This window comes from Sardina pilchardus, chromosome 12 (assembly GCF_963854185.1).
Source record: "Sardina pilchardus chromosome 12, fSarPil1.1, whole genome shotgun sequence".
NCBI classification, from domain to species: Eukaryota; Metazoa; Chordata; class Actinopteri; order Clupeiformes; family Clupeidae; genus Sardina; species Sardina pilchardus.
Window position 1 is genome coordinate 22,469,426 of NC_085005.1, and position 22,544 is coordinate 22,491,969.

The 22,544-nt window shown below is 44.3% G+C and overlaps 1 protein-coding gene across 3 annotated transcripts; it reads right to left on the reverse strand.

Moving 5' to 3' along the window:
- Positions 1-1,918: 1,918 nt before the first annotated feature.
- Positions 1,919-21,667, reverse strand: syt14b (synaptotagmin XIVb). Of its 3 annotated transcripts, none has more exons than XM_062551437.1 (11): positions 21,539-21,667; positions 19,545-19,592; positions 15,936-16,082; positions 13,507-13,656; positions 12,770-13,014; positions 10,796-10,966; positions 8,090-8,356; positions 6,461-6,641; positions 5,534-5,590; positions 3,834-3,949; positions 1,919-3,346 (listed from the first exon to the last, which is right to left on the reverse strand). In XM_062551437.1, the coding sequence occupies exons 1-11, from the start codon at positions 21,549-21,551 to the stop codon at positions 3,146-3,148; spliced, it is 1,596 nt and encodes a 531-aa protein (XP_062407421.1). In that variant the 5' UTR covers positions 21,552-21,667; the 3' UTR covers positions 1,919-3,145. The 3 variants fall into 3 exon arrangements, with proteins under 3 accessions (XP_062407421.1, XP_062407423.1, XP_062407422.1); XM_062551439.1 differs by having other exon boundaries at positions 15,936-16,003; positions 21,539-21,559; XM_062551438.1 differs by lacking the exon at positions 5,534-5,590.
- Between the last annotated feature and the right edge of the window lie 877 nt (positions 21,668-22,544).

The following is a 22,544-nucleotide window of genomic DNA, read 5'->3' on the forward strand; positions in this document are numbered from 1 at the left end:
ACTTGGTAGAGATAGATAGATAGATACTGTAGATAGATAGATAGATACTGTAGATACTTTATTGATCCCCAAGGGGAAATTCAAGACCACCTTGAGTCCACCTTCAGGTCTTTGTCTCCTTATAGGATTTGAATGGCATGCGTGTTGTATTTATGGTGTTGTATGTCCGTCCTGATAACGTAAACACAATATCTCCAGAATGCCTCAGGGCATGTGCTTCAAATTTAGTAGGCCTGGCCTACAAATGTTTGCTTGAACTCAGAGATTTTATCTTGAAGGTCATGGTCTCTGTGACTTCCCTTTCTCGATAGTGTGATTTCTCAAGAATGCTTTGGAGCACGTTGACTTGGACTAAAAGATCATCTGGTTGGATTCCTTTCGACCCTATAATCTATGTATGACATGCCTCGCCACATAAATGGCAAACCACTGCAACACGGTAGTTCTAGTCTACCTTAATGTCTGACTGAACTAGCCAGCAACAGTTATGAAGTGCTTCCTCATGTCCCACAGAATAGCCTCAACTCCACTGATGTAATTTCCCTCACATACTGGGCAACCTCCTCAAGCGTAATCAAACGCCATTCATCCAGACCTTTGCACAGAGCTAGCCACCCATGAATGACATTCTTAAATGATTACCTCCTAATTTTCATATGAGCCGTCCACACTTGAGATCACACTTAAGAGGGTCCTGCTGTGCCAACTACCTACTGTAGCTTCGTCACCATGGCAGCCATGTTAGCGACAGGGTGGGGTTTTGTGGCGTGGGCCAGTTGATTGTAGGGCTCTGCAGGATTCAGGGGTGGACTGGGAGAGCTGTGGTAAGTGGATATCACTGGCCTAGATGCAAAAAGTCATCTGCATCTAACACAGACACAGAGCTTTACAAATGACGGCAGCACAACGTTGTGTTGATGGTAGGTGCATAAGCAACTGGAGAGGTTTAGATCATGTGGGTGGCTTTAAACCTGCAGCAGATGGATCATCATGATTATTTATGCTTTGCTACTGGTACCTGGCCAGCATGCATGTGGCATCTGAATGAGAGAGTAATGCACATAAACACACACTGCAATAGTGCAGATATCAACAGGGACAGCAAGTGTCAACCTAAACACACACACACACATACACACACACACATACACATACACACACACACACACACACACGTACACACACACGTGCACGTACACACACACACACACACACATGTACACACACACACACACACACACACACACACACGTGCACACACACACACACACACACACACACACACACACACACACACATACACACAGGACACAACCTGCAAACTTACTGTAGTCTGCTACTTCTGCAGAAGCAAGTCAATGTAGTCTACACCTATTATGTATCTCAGCATGCTCTCTACATAAGTATTCCAGTCAGCAGCATGCTTCTAACTACCGGGACATTCTATAGAATGCACAAATAGAACAGATTCCCACAACAGGTATGAGTCAACTGAAGAGAACCGTTCTCAAGGCACACAGCAGGAAAGTTGACTGACATCCCTTATTGTTACAAGTAATGCAGGCTTCCTGGTTGATCTTTTTTTAAAAATGGGGCATCCTGGAAATCAGAAGGAATAGGAACAAGGAACTCCAGCACTGGCTTTTCTTTTCACCTATGTACTTCCTCTCGCAGCCTTTGCCGTCGCACAACAAAGCACAGAGAGATAATTGTTTTCGCTCTGAAAACTGGTATGGCCTGTGGGAAAATAACCTCTGTGGGAGTTGTAAAGTATGGATGTCTGAATGTGAGGAGGAGTCTAGATTAGGTTGTGCAAGACAATGTGTGGTTGTGGTTGTATTTTTAAGAGCATAAGGCAAGATGTCACTTGAAGCAAAACAGAGATGGATTCAATAAAGGACATACTGTACAGTTTTTCAAATTTCCCATTTGAGTTTCTGTAAACATGATTTATTATGATACAATGCATGACTTAAAAGAGAACAATACCAATCTGTGGTCAAAAGACGACAAAAAAATCATATATGTATATATCAGTCAAATGATTTCAAATTCTTTTCAGTTTGTGCATTTCATAACAAAAGAAAAAAAAACATCAAACAGTGACCAGACCCAAACCATATGCTACATAGAAACACTGGTACTGCAGGTGACATCAGTCAGTTATAAAGCCATAGAAATATGCATAATTGTGTCCCATTTGAATGTAAACAGAATATAGTATAGTCCTCACCATACATGTCTCAGAGTCGGCAGATATGAATATTTGCTGGTCTAGATTTCATTCCTCACCACCTCTGACCTGTTGGGCTGCATTGGCTGGTCTGACATGACATCTATGCAAAACCTATATCACGAATGTCTAGCTGTTCAGTGTGGTTTACATGCTCTTTGGTCCTACAGCATATGGCAAAATCTCTGAAACCAAGTTTGATGCATGATATAGTCCTTTAAACCTCTATGAGTTGCATGCACTTTCATACTGGAGTGTGGAAGAGAGGAAATATTGCATAATTGTGACCTCGATGACCCCGATCTGGTCTCAGGTTGCATCGAAGGGTTCGTAAAAATCCTCATGTCCATGTCAAGAACAGGAAACAGAGCTTTTTAAAAAGGGTGTGTTGGTACCAGGGGTGAGCTGGTTGGTTAAAAGGGCTGTGCAGCAGATACAGTAGCCTTTGCAGTCAGTGCAAACACACAGCAGAGTTGAGGACATGTGCTGCTGTTTCTTAACTCTCTCTCTTTCTCTCTTTTTTTTCTCTCTCTATCGTCCCATCATCGTTTTCAGTCTGTGGATTTCAGAGGGAGTAGAGCCCTAGAAGTAGTCTCCAGTTCCAGCCAGGCACACGTTCCAGCATTTGCACCCGGAGCTCTCCGGACACCTAGTGCTCCTTCTCGTCCACAGAGCCCCTAACAGCCCACCCGTTGAGCCCCCTACTGACGGGGGTCGCGTGAGCTCAACGAAAATCTGCGCTAACATCTCCAGCAGCGCCTCAATGTCCACGTGTCGTTTTTTGCGTCGTTAAAAAAAATGCATTGTAACGCGTTTCTGTCGCTTGTCTCGTTTTTTTGTCCACCCCTCCCGGCTCGGCTCGGCTCGGCTCGGCTCGCCTCGCCCGGCCCGGACCCGGCCCGTCACCTGCGCTCAGGTGTCCAGGAGCGTGTGCCACTGGCACACCTGCTGGCCCTCGGCCTGGCGCATGTGCGTCCAGTGGTCCTCCTGCTCGTCGCTGGTGCTGTTGAGGCCCAGCGAGACCCAGCCCAGGCGCTCGCGACGCTTCATGCTGCTCCGGCGGCTGTGGACGGACACGTGCAGGGTCACCTCCGACAGCTGGAACAGCGCCACCTGGAGGACAAGTCAAGTCAAGTCACTTTTATTTATATAGCACATTTACAATACGACAGGAGTTGACCCAAAGCGCTTTACATTGGCAGAAATCAGGTTAGGGCAGGACAGTAGATAAAAGGAGCCCAAGAATACACAGGTCTTGACAAAACAATGCATCAAATAAGTAAAAAGAACAATATTAAGATCAGTAATCAGCATAGAATAAAACAGGTGAAATAGAATCAAGCAAGAAAATAAAAGAAGTAAAATAAGGTTAAAATAAGGTTATAAATAAGGTTAAAAGCAATAGACTAAGTGAAATAAAATATATACAAATAAATTAAAATAGAAAATAAAAATAATAAATAAAAAGGCAGTGGGGAATAAGGGAGGGTGTTAAGGGTTGTTAAAGGCAAGAGTGAAAAGTTATGTCTTTAAATTAGACTTAAAGCTGGCAAGGGTGGTAGAGGACTTAATATGGAGTGGAAGGGGATTCCACAGGTACCTGGAAGACAAACGTCTCCTTGTAGGTGGGGTTGGGCTGACCGCGGCACACCGACGTCTTGCACTTGGACATCTGCTTGCCCTTGGAGTCCAGCATGATCAGCTTGACGTAGGTGTCTGCGGAGCAGAGAGGGCGAGTGGAGCAGAAATTCATGTTAATAATGTCCATGGGCGATTGTAAATATGCAGGAGGAATTTAAAATGCTCCCAAAGGGATTTTCAACCCAGCTAAGGGATATTACAAAACATGTAGTGAAGTCTTTAATAAAACTGCAATTTAATTCATTGTAAAACTTACAACCTGTAAACAACTCTAACATTTTTTATTTACTCTATATGAGAAAGTCAGTAAAAAAAATGCAGGCCAACAAACTCCCCTCTTATTACTGTAAACCAGCAACCGTAACTCTGGGTGCTCTGATGAGGTTGTGTCAAATAGTTCCAGAGGGCAAACAAAAATCCTTTCACGAGCATTTTTCAGACACATTCAATATCAAGGAGCATTTTATGCTACTTTTCAGAGCCTGTCATTTGTTGTCTCCCAGTAATTCTTTCCGGCTATGGAGAGAATGGAAGGAGAAGAAATAGAAAGATGTGGGGAGAGAGCCATCCAGTGGTGTCTTTAGGTAGCACAGCGGCAACAATAATGAATGAATGACACTTCACTTTTCTTTGAGACTGGCACGCATCATAAGATTGTATGGCCACCTCAAACAAATGTTCCTGACAGCCCGAGAGCCAATGACGAAAGCCCTCTGTAAGCACTCCTGTAATGTCAGAGATTGACAGACATGCCCTTCCCTTTTTGTCTGAGGCTCTCAAATTAATTTGGAACATGTCAGAAATATGTCAAGCGTGAGGTATGTTCAGTATCAGGAGTCTCTTTACATTAGGATTTTGACAGCTGGGGAGCGTATAAAAGTCTTTCACAATTCACACACACACACACACACGCACACACACACACACACACAAATCTCAGGATCCCCTGTCTCTGGGAAAGGGAACAGGGAGAGAGAAAGAGGGAGAGAGAGAGACCAAAGAGAACAGAGAGGGAGAAGTCAGCAGAGAGGGAGAAGAGGGAAGAGAACACACAGGCAAAAAGTATAGAGACAAGTGGAGGTGAGTGAGTTTGTGTTTCCGGTAAAGTGAACGGGGTGTTCGTTTCTAACACTGAATTGATACATTGTAACGGGGGTTCCCAACTGATTACTGTAGGACCCAGGGACCATCATTCAGAGGCAGCCTGAAGACACCCGCTGAATAGAAGTAGTGACTCCCACTTTGGAGCTACATTATGACTGTAAATACATGGTCAGGGGCCAACAGCAATGCATTCACTGATCACCAATAGACCAATGGAAGTTGGAAAGTTGGGGCCTACTTGTTGTAGAAGGATATTTGTGTGTGTGTGTGTGTGTGTGTGTGTGTGTGTGTGTGTGTGTGTGTGTGTGTGTGTGTGTGCACCGCGCACCTGTGTGTGTGTGTGTGTGTGTGTGTGTGTGTGTGTGTGTGTGTGTGTGTGTGTTTGTGTGTGTGTGTGTGTGTGTGTGTGTATGAGCCTGTGTGTGTGTGTGTGTGTGTGTGTGTGTGTGTGTGTGTGTGTGTACAAGCCTGTGTGTGTGTGTGTGTGTGTGTGTTCACAGGGGAGATTGTGATCGACAGCAGACAACAAAGAGAGGAAGGGGCACACACACTCACCTCGCATGATATAGAGCTGGCCTCCTATGAACTGCTTTATGCAGCAAAACAGGCCAACTGGGACGCCGTGAGAGAGACACACACACAAAGGAGAAGCAGGAGGTGTGAAGAGGTGGAGGAAGAGAAAAGTTAAAGATTAGGAGCAAACGGCGCGGAACGAGAGGAACACAAATAGCGCGAGCGGAAATACAGTTAGGATGAGAGCATGCTGTGATACACCTGAAATACCAGCAAACGTTATGAGTAATCCCACACTACTAAATTGGGCTTTTTGAATGGAGCATCAATCAGCCATTTTGCATCATCTGATGACGTCACAAAAAAAAAAAAAAACTTTTATCAGCATTTTGAAACACATTCAATAGAAAGGAGCATTTACAGTAAGGTTACTTTTAAGAGCCGTTCAGCCCCAAGTATTTTTTCTAATCCCACATTACTATATTATGCTTTTTGAATGGGGCATCAATCCTCCATTTTGCTATATCTTAATTCTCCACCAGTATTCTAATGTTGGGAAGATGGGGCGTTGGAATTTGAGATGATTGAGGGTACTGGGTTAAAATATCTGGATGTATATTGCATTAGATAGTAGAAAGGTTTTGGCATATTTTTCCTTTAAGTTAGGTTTACTGTAATGGGTGGTAACTGAACAACCTTAGTGTTTGTAGTGTAAACAAATATTTGTAGACTAAACTATACCTAGACAAGTCACTTTGTTGCTTTGACTAGGTTACGTCAATACATTGTTCAATACATAATGCCAAGCTTATGTAAAATGAACTCAACAATTAATGCATAGCCCAAAATGTATCTCTGTCACTCACAGCAACACAACAAAAGTATTAAGTCGATCATCAAATCATCAAATTGAATCCTCATCTCATTGATGAAAAAATGTACAATGGAGTGCAGTGTGAAGTCTCTTACTAGGCAGTTTGTCCGAGGCGTTGTTCTTGAAGTGGCTGCCCTTGATGACCTCGGCGGAGAGGCGTCCGGTGGTGGAGTTGTAGAGGAGGCCCAGGAGGATCTCCGGCGTGGCCGAGTCACCCGTGGAGTGGTACGACAGCGCCCCCATGCTGCGGGACACGCTCACCATGGAGCCGCAGCCCTGCAGCGGAGCACAACACACACACACACACACACACACACACATTCACCATGGAGCCATAGCTCTACATCGCAACACAACACACACACACACACACACACACACACACACACACACACACTCACCATGGAGCCACAGCCCTGCAGCGCAGCGCAACACACACACACACACACACACACACACACACACACACACACATTCACCATGAAGCCACAGCTCTACATAGCAACACAACACACACAACACACACACACACACACTCACCATGGAGCCACAGCCCTGCAGCGCAGCACAACACACACACACACAAACTCACCACGGAGCAACAGCTCTACAGCGCAGCGCAACACAACACACACACACACACACTCACTATGAAGCCACAGCCCTGCAGTGTAGCACAACAGACACACACACACACACTCACCATAGAGCTACAGCTTTACAGCACAACACAACACACACACACACACTCACCATGGAGCTGCAGCCCTAACAGCGCAACACAACACACACACACACACACACTCACCATGGAGCCACAGCCCTACATCGCAACACAACTCAACACAACACAAAACAACACACACACACTCACCATGGAGCCACAGCTCTACAGCACAGCACAGCGCAGCGCAACACACACACTCAGAGGGTAACGTCACTCATAGAAACTAACGTGACGATCTATTGTGGCGTAATCATATGTTGATGCTGAAGAGTTGAGAGCGTATTGAGAAGAATTTGAGGAAAGTCTTAAGTCATGCATGAATCACTGTTTTATTAGCAAGATGAGACCGTATCCTGTGTGACAATATGGAAAAGATTATAATCTTTTCTTCCTTCCTTTCTTTCTTCCTTTCTCTACAATCCTTCTTATCAATCCCCATCCCTGTTTAAACTTTCAGTGTACACAATCTACCAACCATCTGTTCCACCAACTCTTTCTCTATCTCTTTCCCCTCTCTCTCTCTCTATCTCTTTCTCACACACACACACACACACACACACACACACACACACACACACATTCACTCACACAAAACACACGCACACACACACACACACACACACACACACACACACACACACACACACATTCACTCACACAAAACACACGCACACGCACACACCACACACACACACACACACACACACACACACACACACACACACGCACACACACACACACACACACACACACACACACACATTCACTCATACAAAACACACGCACACACACACACACACACGCACACACACACACACACACACACACACACACACATTCACTCACACAAAACACACGCACACACACACACAGACACACACACACACACACACACACACACACACACACACACACACACACACACACACACACACATTCACTCACACAAAACACACGCACACACACACACACACACACACACACACACACGACTGACCGTGACAGCTGAGCCCGGCTCCAGAGTGACGGGCAGCGCCATCTTGCCCTCCAGGTTGAGCTTGGTCAGATAGAACACCTTCTCGCCCAGCACCTTCTCCTTCTTCATCCGCCGCACGCTGTACAGGCGGAACCGCACCGCGTAGTTCCCCAGGGCCTCCTGTTCCACCCGCGAGAACCGGAAGGTCTCCGTGAACACGGGACACGGGCCCTTCTGGACCCCGGTCTTGGCCCGCTGTTTCTTTGTAGGCAGGAGAACCAGGTGGACCTACAACGGAAGCCACAAACCAGTCAGTGGCACACAATGATTATCATTACAGTTTTTGCCTATTGCTTACACACGTTTTGCAGCATTTGGCTCATTATGTCAAAACTCTACACACAGCTATATAAGACATAGCACTTGGGGATAAACAACTCACATCTATGCCAAAATGAAACACTGCAATCAAAACATAAAACTCCTTTCTAAAAACTAAATTCTTGCAACAAAACTAAACACATAAGCACCATTTGAATTATCCTACATATCACCAGTAACACACTGATGTGCTTTACATGAAACACTGCCGTCTTTGTATTTTTTTTTTTAAATCTTTTTTGGTTATTTTCTCAGACCTCGTCTTCTGTAAAACTCAAAAGTTGTAATCAATCAGGAGGGGTTTTTTTTTACAAAAAACAAACATTCTTACAGAAATAAAGAGAAATAGAAACATCAAATATAGCAACAAAACAAAAGGAAAAAAACAATTACTGGATCATTTGCGATTGAAAAAAAAACAACATACATATTTGTTTTGTGTGTGTGTGTGTGTGTGTGTGTGTATGTCTGTGAGTGTGTATGTGCATGTGAGTGTGTATACAGTATGTGCAAGTTACTGTAGTGTGTATGTAGTGGGGGCTGGGGGGGGGGGGGGGGGGAGTGGATCCCCAATGTCTTCACAGGAACTTTCCACCGCCATGCAGAAAATACTGTAATTCCTCAGTTGCATTTAGAAATGGGCGGTAAGGGGGCAGGTATACAACTTTTGATATATGAAATTGATATGGTTGTTGAACCAATCTCAGACCAGAGCAGCCCTGATGTCATCTGAGACACATCTCTGCACTGGTCCTTGTCTTTGTCCTTGTCCTCTTCGTCCGACAGCTCTCTCTCCTTGTCCTCCTATACTTACTCTCATTGGGTGCCTCTCATTTAGTCTTTTATACACCCTCCCTTCCTTCCTCGATCCTCATCCTCACTGATCTAATGTAGATAAAGAATGATGGGGTGACAACAATGGGATAGTCTATCCAGTGCTAGTTATAGATCAGTGGGAACGCCCCTCGAGGATCAAGCATCGAGGATCGAGGAGAGATGTTGAGAGGCACCCATAGTTCTCAAAATGGCTTACCTGAGGCCTATTTGTAGTGCTAAGGTTCAGACCGATTGGTGTTATGTTTTCTGGGCACGTGTTTTCAGGTGTATAAGTAAGTGCTTGCAATTGCCAGATGAGTTTAGCATTTTGAACAAAGTGTTTTCCCAATGATACCAGGGGATTTTGTTTTTGCACAAAGTGTTTAACGTAAGAAAAACTGTGCAGTGTTTTGCAAAAAGGGTTTTGCAGAAAGAAAATGTGTGTAGTGTTTTGCAAAAAGTGTTTTGCAGAAAGAAAATGTGTGTAGTGTTTCGCAAAAAGTGTTTTGCAGAATTGCAAACAATGTGCAAAGCAGAGAATGTGTTTAAGCTATGGTTACACTGTGTGTAAAGTATGATACAAGAACTTTAGGTATTGAGGCTTTGGTGTAAGCATTTGATTTTAGTGTGTAAGCAATAGGCAAAAACTGTATTATGATTTTTTTTTTTTTTTAATTATTTTTATTTTTCATTATTCTTACTCCACTCTACCTTTTTTGATTTTTTCCTAGAATTGTTGTTAGAATTGTTTTCAAAAGCTTAAGATGTCTGCCATGTTTTAAAAGTCACTTTGGTTAAAAAGCATCAGCCAAATGTAATGTAATGTCAAGAAAAAAATGTAATGTGTGTGTGTGGTGCTCTATGTGCTGACATATGCACCATGCCACAATAAAGGATGCTGGGCCGGCTGCAATGCCAAAGCAATAGCAGTAACAAAAGCCGACGCCAAAGTCCTGCATTATTGCATTACTGCATCTGGTAAACAGAAGGGAGGGTAGTATTCATTAGATAGAAACACGCAGGCACAAGGCTTCCTTTAGAACAGAGGATAATTTAGCCATGTGACATTGAACAAGTGCCTGGTTTGTCCTTTTTCGTCCTTTGTTTAGCTAACAGTGGAGGGACTGAGGAACATTATTGTTTGGCAATGTATTTTATGTTTTGGAACTTTAATGTTGAATGCCATAAAAACATATTGGTGGAGTGTATCCTCAGCACTTTCAAATTAGCAGTGTAAGCGATCACAGTTACGGCCTGAGGGTACATTTCCTGATGTTAAGCTTCTGGGTGAGGATGAACCACAATTTAATGAAGAACACACTCTTCCAATCTCTTTTTTGCCTCATACTTTCATTCTGGAATATCTTTAATCTACTTGTTTTCTGGCATCTGTTTGGGTTATTTTTGGGTTATCTGTTTTATTTTTTGGGGTTGTTTTTACTACATATTAATGATTTTTCTTCTTTTCTTTTTTGCGGAAAGGGAGCTCCAGTTTGGGGTGAGTCTTGTTCTCTACGCCACACCACACACCTGCCAGGACACGTTGCCCGTGCTCTTGAGGGTCGGAATGTCAGTGGCGGCCGTGACCGTCACCGCCAGGCGCTGCTCGCCCGACTCGTACTCGAACGCCACGTCCAACGTTCCGTACTTCCCCAGCTCCTCCGGCTCGTACCCTGCAGGAAGAGGAGGCACTGAAGAGTCCTGAGAGAGAGAGAGAGAGAGAGGGGGGGGGGGGGGGCGGGAGGGAGAGAGATAGGATAGACAGATGAGAAGGCATGGAAAAGAAGGTTGAGAATGTGGGAGGATGGTGGTGGATGAAAAAGACATTAACATTAAGCAACATCAGAGATGGAGTGGGAAAAAAAGATACAGAAAGAGAAAGAGAAAGTCAGAAATGTGAGAAAGGGTGCATTGGTAAGTACATTGCAGGATTTAAAAACCCCACAGCACAAAAGAGGGCAAAGGAAGACAGGAGCCAGCACAGAACACAGCAGGGCAGAAGAGGTTAGGACACAGTCAGGACACAAACAGTCAGGTGTATTTATGGGCACGAAAACCATCTGCAGTCAGCATCCAAACCTTCTTAGAGCTGCCTAAGCTGGTGAAGTAGCATAACTGTGCCTCTATTTTGACAATTTACAAATGGAGCAAGGTATCCTCAGACCTACCCCCAACCCCTCCCAACTCCAAGGAGACAATCTTGAGAAAAACAAACGTAAGGTCCTTACAAGGACTTTTTAATTAACATATCTCTGAATGCCTTCATTTGAATTGGGTTTCATCTTTTTTGGCATCACCTTCTGCTTATAAGAACTCCTTTAAATGACCTACCCACGCCTGCACATATTCAACACCCTTTGTGAACACCATCTATGAGGTGACATCTGTCTGTGAGCACTTTGTGCTCTGTGCTTGAAAAGTGTACTGTATAAGTATAAACTACTGCATAAAAACATTTTATTAAGATGATTATTATCATTACTAGTTTATTATGAGGTGAATATCATATTCCCCTGCTCCAAATGTAAATTGGCAACATCGGCCTCTGGTACCTAGTCCACCAACAGGCACTGGTGCATTAGGTAGAGACTGTCACCATGCAGCCATAGGCAGACTCCAGGAGAGCAGCAGGACTTACCAAGTCCTGGACAGACTGACGTGAGTCTCTGGAGTCCCTGAGACAAGTGACGAGAAGACAGGGACAGACACCCCTGCTCCTCCGTCCACAATCATAAAATCAGTCCGTGTGCTTACTGGTAGCTCAGTAATGTCCATGGCTGCTGCTTGAAACAAGCTGACTCAAATGAGATGGAGACTGTTGATTGATGTCTAATTTGTACAGAGCATCGTGATGAGAGGGGTATGGCGAGAGTGCGTTTTTTTTTCCTTGTGAAACATGCTTTGAGCAAAATGTCTCTGTAATTTCTGATGAAATGGAATGAGCGCTTTGTGTTATACGCAAAACCAGTAATGTTTTGTCAAACGTGATGCAAGAAAGAAAACAATCAACACGGGGGGAATCATTTTTCCACTTTAAAAGTCACATCTTTGCCTTCCTCTGCTTCTGACATCTAAAAAAAAGAAACACTCAACCAACAAAAGAGTTCTGAAAGAGTTGGGTTGCACTATCCTCTGCTTCTCTATAACGAGATCCTTGGGGAACTCAAACACAAAGCAGGGATCAAACAGGGATCTAATTTTAGGGCTGATCCATAAACCTGTACAGAGAACAAAACACACTTCCCAGAATCCCCCCCGAGTGAAGCCAAATCCATTTTTAGCCCGTCTCCTTTCGCTTTTATGGGGCTGGGGGGTTACCGTATATGTGTCAACAAATGTTTTGATTGTTTAGGGGAGGTGAGAGGAATGGGCAGGAAGTGATGGGAGGGGTGGAGGTGGTGGAGGTGGAGGAGGTGGTGGAGGTGGTGGTGGTGGTCTTTCGGGGCAGCGGCGGGGTCCCTACAGCAGCACACACCGGGGCATTTTTTTTAGGGCCTCCTTTACCTCGGGGCCCAGGACCGCCGTGCTGTCGCTGGGGGCGTCCTCCTTCTGGTAGTCCGGGTCGTCGCTGCCCTCTTCCTCCTCGCTCTCCTCTTCTTCCTCGTCGTCGTCCTCCTCCTCTTCGCTGTCCTCCTCTTCCGAGTCCTGGGCGCGGGTCTGGCGCGACTGCGGCTGAGACGAGGCCTTGTACGGAGGTGGCTGGAGCTCGTTGAGCTGGGTGGACTGCCTCGTGCGATGGACGCTGTTAGCTACGGGGAGAGGACAGAGAAGAAAAGCTGTGTTTAGCAAGGTCTTGTCACTACATTAGAGAAAGACATACTGTAACTGTAACTAAAATCAAATGGGCTGAAATAAAAGAAAGGAAACATAAAGGAAATACTCTTAAATGTTTACTGGAGTTTGGGTGCTGCCAATGTTGTGATAGTAAGTAGCAGCATCTTAGCCTTAAAGGGGATGTTAATGTATATCTCCAAGTGAATTGTTTTGGGGGAACAATTCTCACAGGTGTGTGTTAGTGGATTTTAATCTAGCTCCTGACGGATGTCTTCCTCTGCTACCTGTCTGAGTACCCGTCTGAACTCGTCAGTGCCTGTCTTGATTAGTTCTGTAGAACTCAATTTAGGTCATCCCGAGTAGGATAATTACACTGAGTTTAATCAGCAGAGCTTGTAGCAGGAAGAGATCAAAGATACACCGGGCATGGAACTGAGAACCCTCTTATCTCCATAGTGATGGCCTACCTTGAACTGTCGGGGCTTTGCTGTTGTAGACCTCTTTCTCGGAATGCTTGCTGCCCCAGCCAGACGTCTTCTGGGGCTGGGAGGCGGGTTCGTTGCGTCTCCATGGCCTCTCCTCCTCGCTCTCCGACGAGCCCTGGTCAGTGCCCCTGTCTGAGGGGGAGAGTGGATGGGAAAAACACTGACTTGGAAGCCAAAGAGCACGCAAACAGAGAGAGCAGACATAATGAAGAGGGAGCGATGGAATTCGAAAGAAAGGAATTCAGTTCAGTCGATTAAAGATCTGACGAGGCACCGCTTGTTTGAATGCTCCTCAACGCCTCGTCGCAAAATAAGAGAAAATGTTGTTGCGTTAATTTAAAGGCGCTTTTTGCTCTCACAGAAAACCCCCAGTCACATTAACTATGGAAGAATTCCATGCTGAGAGTTTGATGTTGAGCCTTGAGCCATGTAGCATCACGCATGGGCTATTGGAATTTACGGAAACACAGGCAGCAGAATAGGAGTCTGGCTTTAAGGAAAAGGTCCATTCAGACAGACAGGAGGAAACTCAAAGGACCATAGCCCTGAAGAAGCAGAGGTAGCTGTGAAAGAGGAAGAACAGAGGAAGGCCAGATCCACGAGACACACAGCAGGCGGAGCTGGAGAGCCACACATTCACTCTCTCACCTCTTCCACCAGAACTCTTCTGTGACTTCCCCTTCTCCTGCTCCATCTCTCGTGAGGATCCTCTCCGACCGGCGTCGTCCTTGCCAACCACGGAGCTCTTTCTCTTGTCTGCGGTGCCGTTCTTTGCCCCTTTCCCAGATTTGTGATAGTCCTCCACCTCTTCCTCACTCTCTTTAGCTTCTTCTTCTTCTTCTTCCTCCTCCTCCTCTTCCTCCTCCTCCTCATCTTCCTCTTCCTCATCACCTCTGTTTGCTTTCTTCTGGCTCTTCTGAGTGGCAGATCTGAGGGTGTTTGAGTTGTTCTTGAGGTCAGCTGCCTTGATGACCGCATGACTGTCCCCCTCGTGGGCGTTTCCCTCCGGTTCCTCTAGCTGCCCACATTTGTTCTTCTTGTTCTGGGAGGAGGAAGAACCTCTTCTGTCCTCCGTGTCCTTATCGTCCTGGTTCTTCTTTGCCTTATTTCTGCGAGACCACTCGTCCTCTTCCTCCTCTTCCTCCTCTTCCTCCTCAGCCTGTGCCTCCTCCTCCTCCTCCTCCTCCTCCTCTTCTCCTCGCTGCGCCTCTTCTTGAGCTCTTCTCCTCGCCTCCTCCTTCCTCCTCCTCTCTTCTTCCTGTCTCCTCTCCTCTTCCTCTTCTCGTTTCCTCTCCTCCTCTCTCATCCTCTCCTCCTCCCTGAGCCTCTCCTCCTCTTTCCTCCTCTCTCGTTCTCTCCTCCTCTCCTCCTTCCTTGCCCTCCTCTCTCTCTCCTCCTCATCCTCCTGGTTCCTCTCCTCCTCCTGGGCGGCTAACTCTGCCTCCTCGGCCTTCCTGGCCCTCTCCTCCTCCTCCGCCTGCACCTTGTTGATGATGCTATTGACCTGCTCCGTCAGCTGGTCGCTGACGGTGTAAGTGGCGTCGCTCACGGCGCTGGCTAGGTCGTCCACTTTGCTCGAGACCGAGTCCAACAGCGAGGTGACAGACGGCAGGCTCTGCTGGAAACTCTTAAAGAATGCCATGGCGGCCGAAACCAAGTGTTTGCTTTTATTCACAGCTATAGCGCCGAGCTTCAGAGTAGTTCTATTCTAGGCTCTTTTGATCATAAAGTTATGGACTGACGTTTCCTCTCCTCATCTTCCGTCATGCTCTTAGCAGGTTCCCATCTTCGGGGATGAAGATAAGGATAACGAGAATAACAAGAATAAGATTGGAGTTATTCCGACTTCCAGTAATTACTGTGCCTCTGTAGATCCTCACTCTTGATTCCTCCTGGAGTCAGCCACATACATACACAGGGGTGGAACTGTGTCCTAAATAAACATGATAATGATCAAAAGTTTTGTCTTAATGAGATCAAAGGAAATCTGCTGACACAGACACACACACACACACACAAAAAAAAAGACGATCTCAGAAATGAGCCCAGAGACACGCCTGGGTATGCAGAAGCTTTAGACTCTGAGAATATTAGTTATTCATCCCATAAAGCACTGAAGGGCAAAATGACTTGCCGTTAATCCACTTTCATCCGCAAGAAACTGAAACTGAATATGTAATATAATATCAGTACAGACTACATAGTAATTTGAGACTACAGTATGCACTGTACATTACCCTATAGCTGTATGTTTACTTCTTGTTCTTGTAAGAAAACCAAAAATACAAATGGATATACAGTACACACATTTCAGAAGTTATTTAATAACTTTTGCTTTAATAACACTATTAAAAATGCACTTAAATGTGAGCTGCTCAGTCATCTTAATCAATCAGTCTGCATGTATTTACCTTTCAAGTCTTTCCTGTACTCATCAAAGCAGGAGAATTCACTGGTGTTCTCCACTGACAGCTTGTTACTGAGGTAGAGGAAAAAAAGAGCAATCACCGCCATGAAGACAGCTATGGAGGACAGGATGCCTAGCAACTCAGGAGACACTGAGGAGGAGATAAAGAAAGAAAGAAAGAAAGAAAGATAGAGAAAAGGTAGATGGAGAGAATGTGTGAGAATCAAGAATCAAGAGAGCCAGACAAAAAAAAAGAAAAACACCACAACAAAAAATCCTGACATAATGAGGACAGAAATATTGCTACTTGGGGCTTCTAGAAGTTTCCAGGGACTCCTCTAGGGCCCCTGTCATGGGGGAATTGATATCAGAGGGGAGGAATCCTTTAAGACTCTCACAGGGAAGTAACAAATAAACTCAGCATTTGTGTTTATCCTGAGGTTTAAATAACACAACTGTGTAACTCATGGAGTTTAGAGGTCAAAATAATACAAGTCAGCAAAAAATACGACTGAGCTAACTCATGGGGTTTGGAGTATAGGCTACTCCAAATAACAAGCAAGGAACAAGCTTAGAACCTCACTCCTTACATAGATAGAACCTGAAAAGGCAGCAAATACGTCAGTGTCTACTATATATATATACATAAAACACCCACCTCTTCTTTTTAGAATGAGCCTTTCAACTGCATGCACTGCCGATATGATTGGTACGGCAGATGTAACATCCCGATGTACTCATTCGGAACAGAACAGCTCTCAGCCTGCTCTTCACCCCACTAAAATTCAAAATGTCACCAGCCCAAGTCTCCTTTCTCTGCTTGAAAATGGCAGCGTTGCTAATGTTGCACTGTTTGACCTACCAGAGCTCATACTCAATTAGTCTGCATTGCTCCCACTTCTGTCTACATCTCATTTCAGAGATTCAGCTTCGGCTCGTCTTTTTTTACCTGTTCCAGAGTCACCTGACATCCTATATGGCAATCCCACGACTAGTCAAAAGAAGCGACTAAATAATTCACAGAGCGGGGGAAACATGATGCCACTGTAATTCCCACGAAGAGGCAAGGGAAGGCCTTTAGCCAGCGACAGTGTTGTAAAAGCACACAAACCCTTCAGCCGACAGGCCAAACACTAAGGAAGTGGGTCACAGTGGTGTTGTGTTTCATATGGCTGATATATACGTGAACAGATGCTATAGTGATGCATTATGAAGCTCAGATGAGATGTACAGTACATGTGAAAAATTAAATAGATAGTTATGGAAGTAAATTAAAGTTGAGACTTTTATTCAGTGTTTATTTGATGGCCTGTGTTAACTCTCTGGGACTTGTTGAAGTCAATGGAAATTCAAAACTGAGTATTCATAAGACAGATACATGGGCGGGAGGATGGGTATCAAGTACATGCAGAGACTCTCATGAGATTGTAATGATACAAACACTCACTGTCAAATCAAAACATGTCAATTATCAATTATTTATTTAAAGACTGCCTCGTGGTCATAACTAGCACAAGTATATTAGATGGGGCATTCACTGTGGGATCCAAATTGAATGGAGTGTCCTTGAGCGTTCATGATTCAGTCCTTCACAATGTGCTTCTCACCCTAATGAAATTATCGATGCTCCCGCTCCACTGCTGTGTGATGCTGTCTGTTTAGAGGCGACCGCCAGGTATCACAGCTTGCAGCCATATTGCTCAAAAATGCCATAACTGATTAATTACACACTGGGCACAATTATTGGGTTGTTCAATTTTCTAGCCCATGGCAAAGTCATGCTCAAGTCCAAAATCCATTGAAGAGCAAAAATGTTGGGAAAAAAACATTGAATAAAAATGTTGAGTTTCTGAAATGGATCTGCATTTCTAATAAAAATAAAAAAAAATATGTGCTGTGCTAGATAATGCTTTACCAAGAAATCTAGTCAAATTAGCTATCGCTGTGCCTTAGAAATGCACAGGCTAAAACCACTATTGCCTAATGTAACACCGTTGTTTTTGTATTATTTTGAAGCATCACTGTCCTCCCTGAGTGTATTACTTTAGGAATCCTAAACTTGTCCATTTTCATTTTCAATTTAATTTGGCTCTCCAGCACCAATAAATTCTCTCAAAACACATCCCAGAGTCTAAAAGTCTGAACCCTCCAAAGAGACACAGACTTGAGCTTAAGGGATCAGAAAAGTCTAGCCTATACTGTACCTTAAACAAGAGCTAAAACAACAGAAACAACTGAGACTACACACACTATTTCAAAGACAAACATATCCATAGCACACACCTGTCCATGAGCCTCAGCTACAGTACGTTCTAAAAAGCACAGAGAAAGCGGTAGTGGACCCACTGCAGGCTATATACTCGGGAGCCGTTACCTAACTGGAGACGGATCTGTGGAGGCAGCTTGCCTGTACACAGCAAAAGAACAGCAGCTACTCTGTACAGGCGCTGTGCATGCATGGGCCTCCAGGCAGCTGAGCTGACGGGGTTGTTTGTGTCCCAGAAGGATGCAGGATGCAGCACTGGAGCTAGTCCACGCTACCGGGGCCAGTTATGTAACGCACGGCAAGCTGCCTCTCCACATCTCACAGACACTCCAAGTCATGGGGGCTGCTACTGCTGCATGCATGTCAGCCATACAGGCTGCTGAGGTTACAGCTCATTTCATGTGGCAGCTTGCTTTTAATGCAAGGCCATGCAAATTCCCATCTGCAGGGTTATGTTAGGAATACATTACACAGAAGCATTGCAAGCAATTATTTATGTTGAACTTTGCTGAATATGTGCTTATAGCACACAGTCTTCATAATATAAGGTTGACATGTGTAATACATTTTAAATAACAAGCATTCTTTTACATTTGTGGTAAAGTTCTAAACAGTTCTACTGTATGTGAGTACCTTTGCAAAGCTGTTTTGATCCAGAGCTATCAGTTTATTTACAGAAAACCAAATGTATTGAGGGACTCACCTGACCCCTTAAATGTGAATGACATGTGAACCAAGGAAATGTAGTCCATGTTTACTTAAACTACCATGGTTAACCTGCTGCTGTTTTAACACTGTTTTCTATCACAAAGAGAGAAATAGAGCCCTTGGCGCTAAATTAAACATGGCAGCAGGTCCAAAAAACCTGATAGCTCATTTATAATTCACACTAGATGCGACATAGGACCCTTCTGCATGTAGACCCAGGCCCATAGCTGTTCCCCTATACCTAGCCAGGCTAGCCGACCACAAACTACCCGTAGTCTCACCCTACAGCCATGCCGAGGAGTGCTACAGAGTATTAAGTAACCGACTTCACTCTCGCTGTAGATTTGACTCAAACCTCACTGTTGAACAGATTCTGCCTACAAACGCTATTGGTTCCTTTGCTATTACTGACCTGACTGTCACTATATGAGCCTCAAAATCAGTCTGCCACGATACAGTGTTAGCTTAGCAGAGTGACAGCAAGTGCCTGGCATGTACATAATAAATGATTATGAGACAGAGACAGAAGAGTGTGAAGGACAGACTAAGAGCAAGAGCTTTGACGGAAACACAGTGAAGAAGGTGTGGGTGGTGGGGGGTGGGGGGGGGGGTTGGTGGGAGGATGTGGGGTAAACGTACCTCTTCTGGCACATATGAGCTCATGGATGCCACAATTCCGCCCCCCTCCTGAGGAGACACCAGTTGTTGCAGTTAGGGCATACTGTATGTAAAACACAAACTGTATAGCTACATGTGCCATGCCATGATGATTGTCTGTGTTGATCTGTTAGAGTCCCATCAGCTGTTCAACATCAGTTACTTGCATCAATCTGTAGCAATGTCATTAGATCAAATAAAAAATAAAAAAAAACGTGTTGTGCAACTGCTATGGCCATTGTCAGCAAAAACAAACACTTCAATGCAATACTTTTCTTCTGTTCTTTTCCTGAGTTTGCACAGGTGTTATTGTTTCTACATACACGCCAACACACAATCCTTCCCTCTCTTTCTCTTTTTGTCCGCTATATGGAAAGTGTATGAATTCCTTTGTCAGCTGTAAAGGAATTTAGTTCTGCCTGCAAACCACTCTATTAAGAGCACATATGCTGTAATGCTGACACTTCAGGAATTGTAAACACGCCTTAGGTCATCACAATATCATATGAAGAGGCTATGTAATACTGCACTTAAAAAAACTGCATCGCCACGTATAGCCATTCCGTTATATCTGCTGCTTGAGGGTTCTGGTGATTTCAAAGTTTTCAACTACTTTCGTTGGCTACAGATTTAAAAAAAAAAAAAAAAAAAAACCTTTATATTGTTTACAAAACATTCATGAACTATAATGCATTTGTTATGATTGTAGAATGGACCTTCCAGCCTTCAGTACTACTGTAGCTGTTTCATATCTGTGTTGATAGAAGCACTCAGGGTTATTACACCAAGCGTGCAAATTAATATGATCTTTGCCGGAATGTTAAATATAACCTTCTTCTAACCTTATAACCAATCAAAGCACTAGAAAACACTTCATAATGTGCAATACATTACACTCTCTTTGATAAGTTTGTTGTGCATGTTTACATGAAACTTGAATTTGTTATAAATGATGTGTTACATCATTCCTTTCATCATTGTTGTGCATGAGATCATCTAAATAAACTTGTGTTATTTATTACAGGTGGAGTCTACTTGAGGGGAGTTTGGGGAGGGGAGTTCTCTTAGGGTGACAGTGGACATAGCAATACACATCACATAGTAACAAACTTCATCCATATTAGACATGTCAGACAAACTCAGAGATGGGTGATTATATCTTCTGGATTAGGCTACTTTGTCTGCATTAGCACTTCCCTTCCCTGAATATGTCTAAAAACGAATATCAAGCGTTTAAGCCTAAGTTCACCTGCTGCCATGAAAAGAACTCTCACTCTCCTTGGAAGGCCTACTCGAGACTGGACACCTGAGAGTCACTGCTACGCTGTAAAACACTTAGGGTATTTGAAATATTTACTTAGGCAAGAGAAAGAGAGAAGTGAAGCCTTGTTTCCATAGGGTGTCTAACAGCACAGGAAACAGCTTAATATCCAAACTGCTCCAATAAAAGCTCAGAGTCACTCGTAGGCTACAGCAACTAGGCAAACATATCTGCTGTGTATTTTGCTCCTTAAATGTGTCAGTCAGGCAGATTGCCGTCTCCTTACCGAAAACATAAATTTCACAGCCCATCTTAAAATGGCATCTTCCATATCGATATACTGTAGTTTTGATGGGCAGTAAAATATGATATCTTATCGCACGCTATTATCTGACATTTCCGACGACTGTCCTTTTTTAGCTGAGCTGAACTTCTCTCCTAGCAACCTATGGTGCTGTTCATTCAGGACCACTCGCAATACACCGTCACAGGACAAGGTCTGCATCAATGCAGTTGCAGCTTGTGCCTCCCCGTTTCGCAGCAACAGGAACAGATCGATTTCAAGCCGAAGGTAAACTTCACGCTATTCAGTTTTAATCTGTCAGCAACCACGTTGGCGCAGTTCCTGAAACAACCTGAGTCAACACAGGTCTGTCCCACACGAAGAACGGTAATAACATGTATCACAGTAAGCTAACTAAACTTTGCCACTCACCCTCAATCGCCATGATGTGCTGTTTCCGATAAGACCAGTGCTGGATATAAGCAGTGGAGTAGGTATATTTCCATGTTTAAGGAAACAGGAGTCTTGTCCGATGACAGGACGAGGTAGCCTACAATAGGCTGCGACGAAGGATACGCAGGCGCTGGCGCGCGCGCGCGCAAGCCTACACTTCCCCCTCCCTCCTGCCCCCATGTGCATCCCTGTTATGTAATTTCGCTGTCCTCCCGTAAAATACCCTGCTCTGCTCTCTACCAATGCCATGGTAAAGGCTGTGTAGAGCACGTCGTTGTGGGACATTAATGGAATAAATGATGACATGTATGACTTTAAAAGATTGTGACATTCCACAATCAACAAATCTCTCGCCAGGATGTCTCTATTCTAAATGTAAGTGTGTGTGTGTGGGGGGGGGGGGGGGGGGGGGGCGTAGGCTACCTTACTGGAATCTGTCTAAACATCATCTGACGCGCTTCTATCCATTAAGTTATTGAAGTGTGCACACCACGCATTACTAATAGGATATAGCCTTGAAGGTTGGCCACAAGTCCTCAAACCTCCAAGAATCTATTATCTAATAGAAGATGGTGGATGAATGACCTTATCTGATCAGTCATACAAACCAGAGAGATGATATTACACAATTACAAGGGAAAAAATGCAAATAGATTGTGACAAATAAATGGAAAAAGAAAAACAATATGCTAGTTGAGATTAGAAAGAGTTATAAACCTATTATAAATATCAGGTTAAATCACTTTTGATAGAGTTTTGGTAGGAACCTGCAGGCTTATGGTATGCCCTTATTTGGCAATTCCTTAGCATTAGATAGCCTAAAATATATGCATGTGAGACAGGCACTGGAGAACAAGGCTAGCCTAAATGATCAAGAGACATGTTTATTAAAGAACATATGAAATATTTTGTATAACGGGTGGGGGTGGACACGAAGTGTTTTTACAGAACAGAGGCCTCCGAACTGCCTGCTAGACGCACTAAG

What these genes read in the sequence shown, in the direction of transcription:
- syt14b (XM_062551437.1), bottom strand. An exon ending in CGGCGGTCCTGGGCCCCGAG is followed by an intron (nt 10,967 to 12,769) that starts GTAAAGGAGGCC and finishes TCTCTCTCTCAG; the next exon opens with GACTCTTCAGTGCCTCCTCT. An exon ending in AGGAGACGTTTGTCTTCCAG is followed by an intron (nt 3,347 to 3,833) that starts GTACCTGTGGAA and finishes CTTGTCCTCCAG; the next exon opens with GTGGCGCTGTTCCAGCTGTC.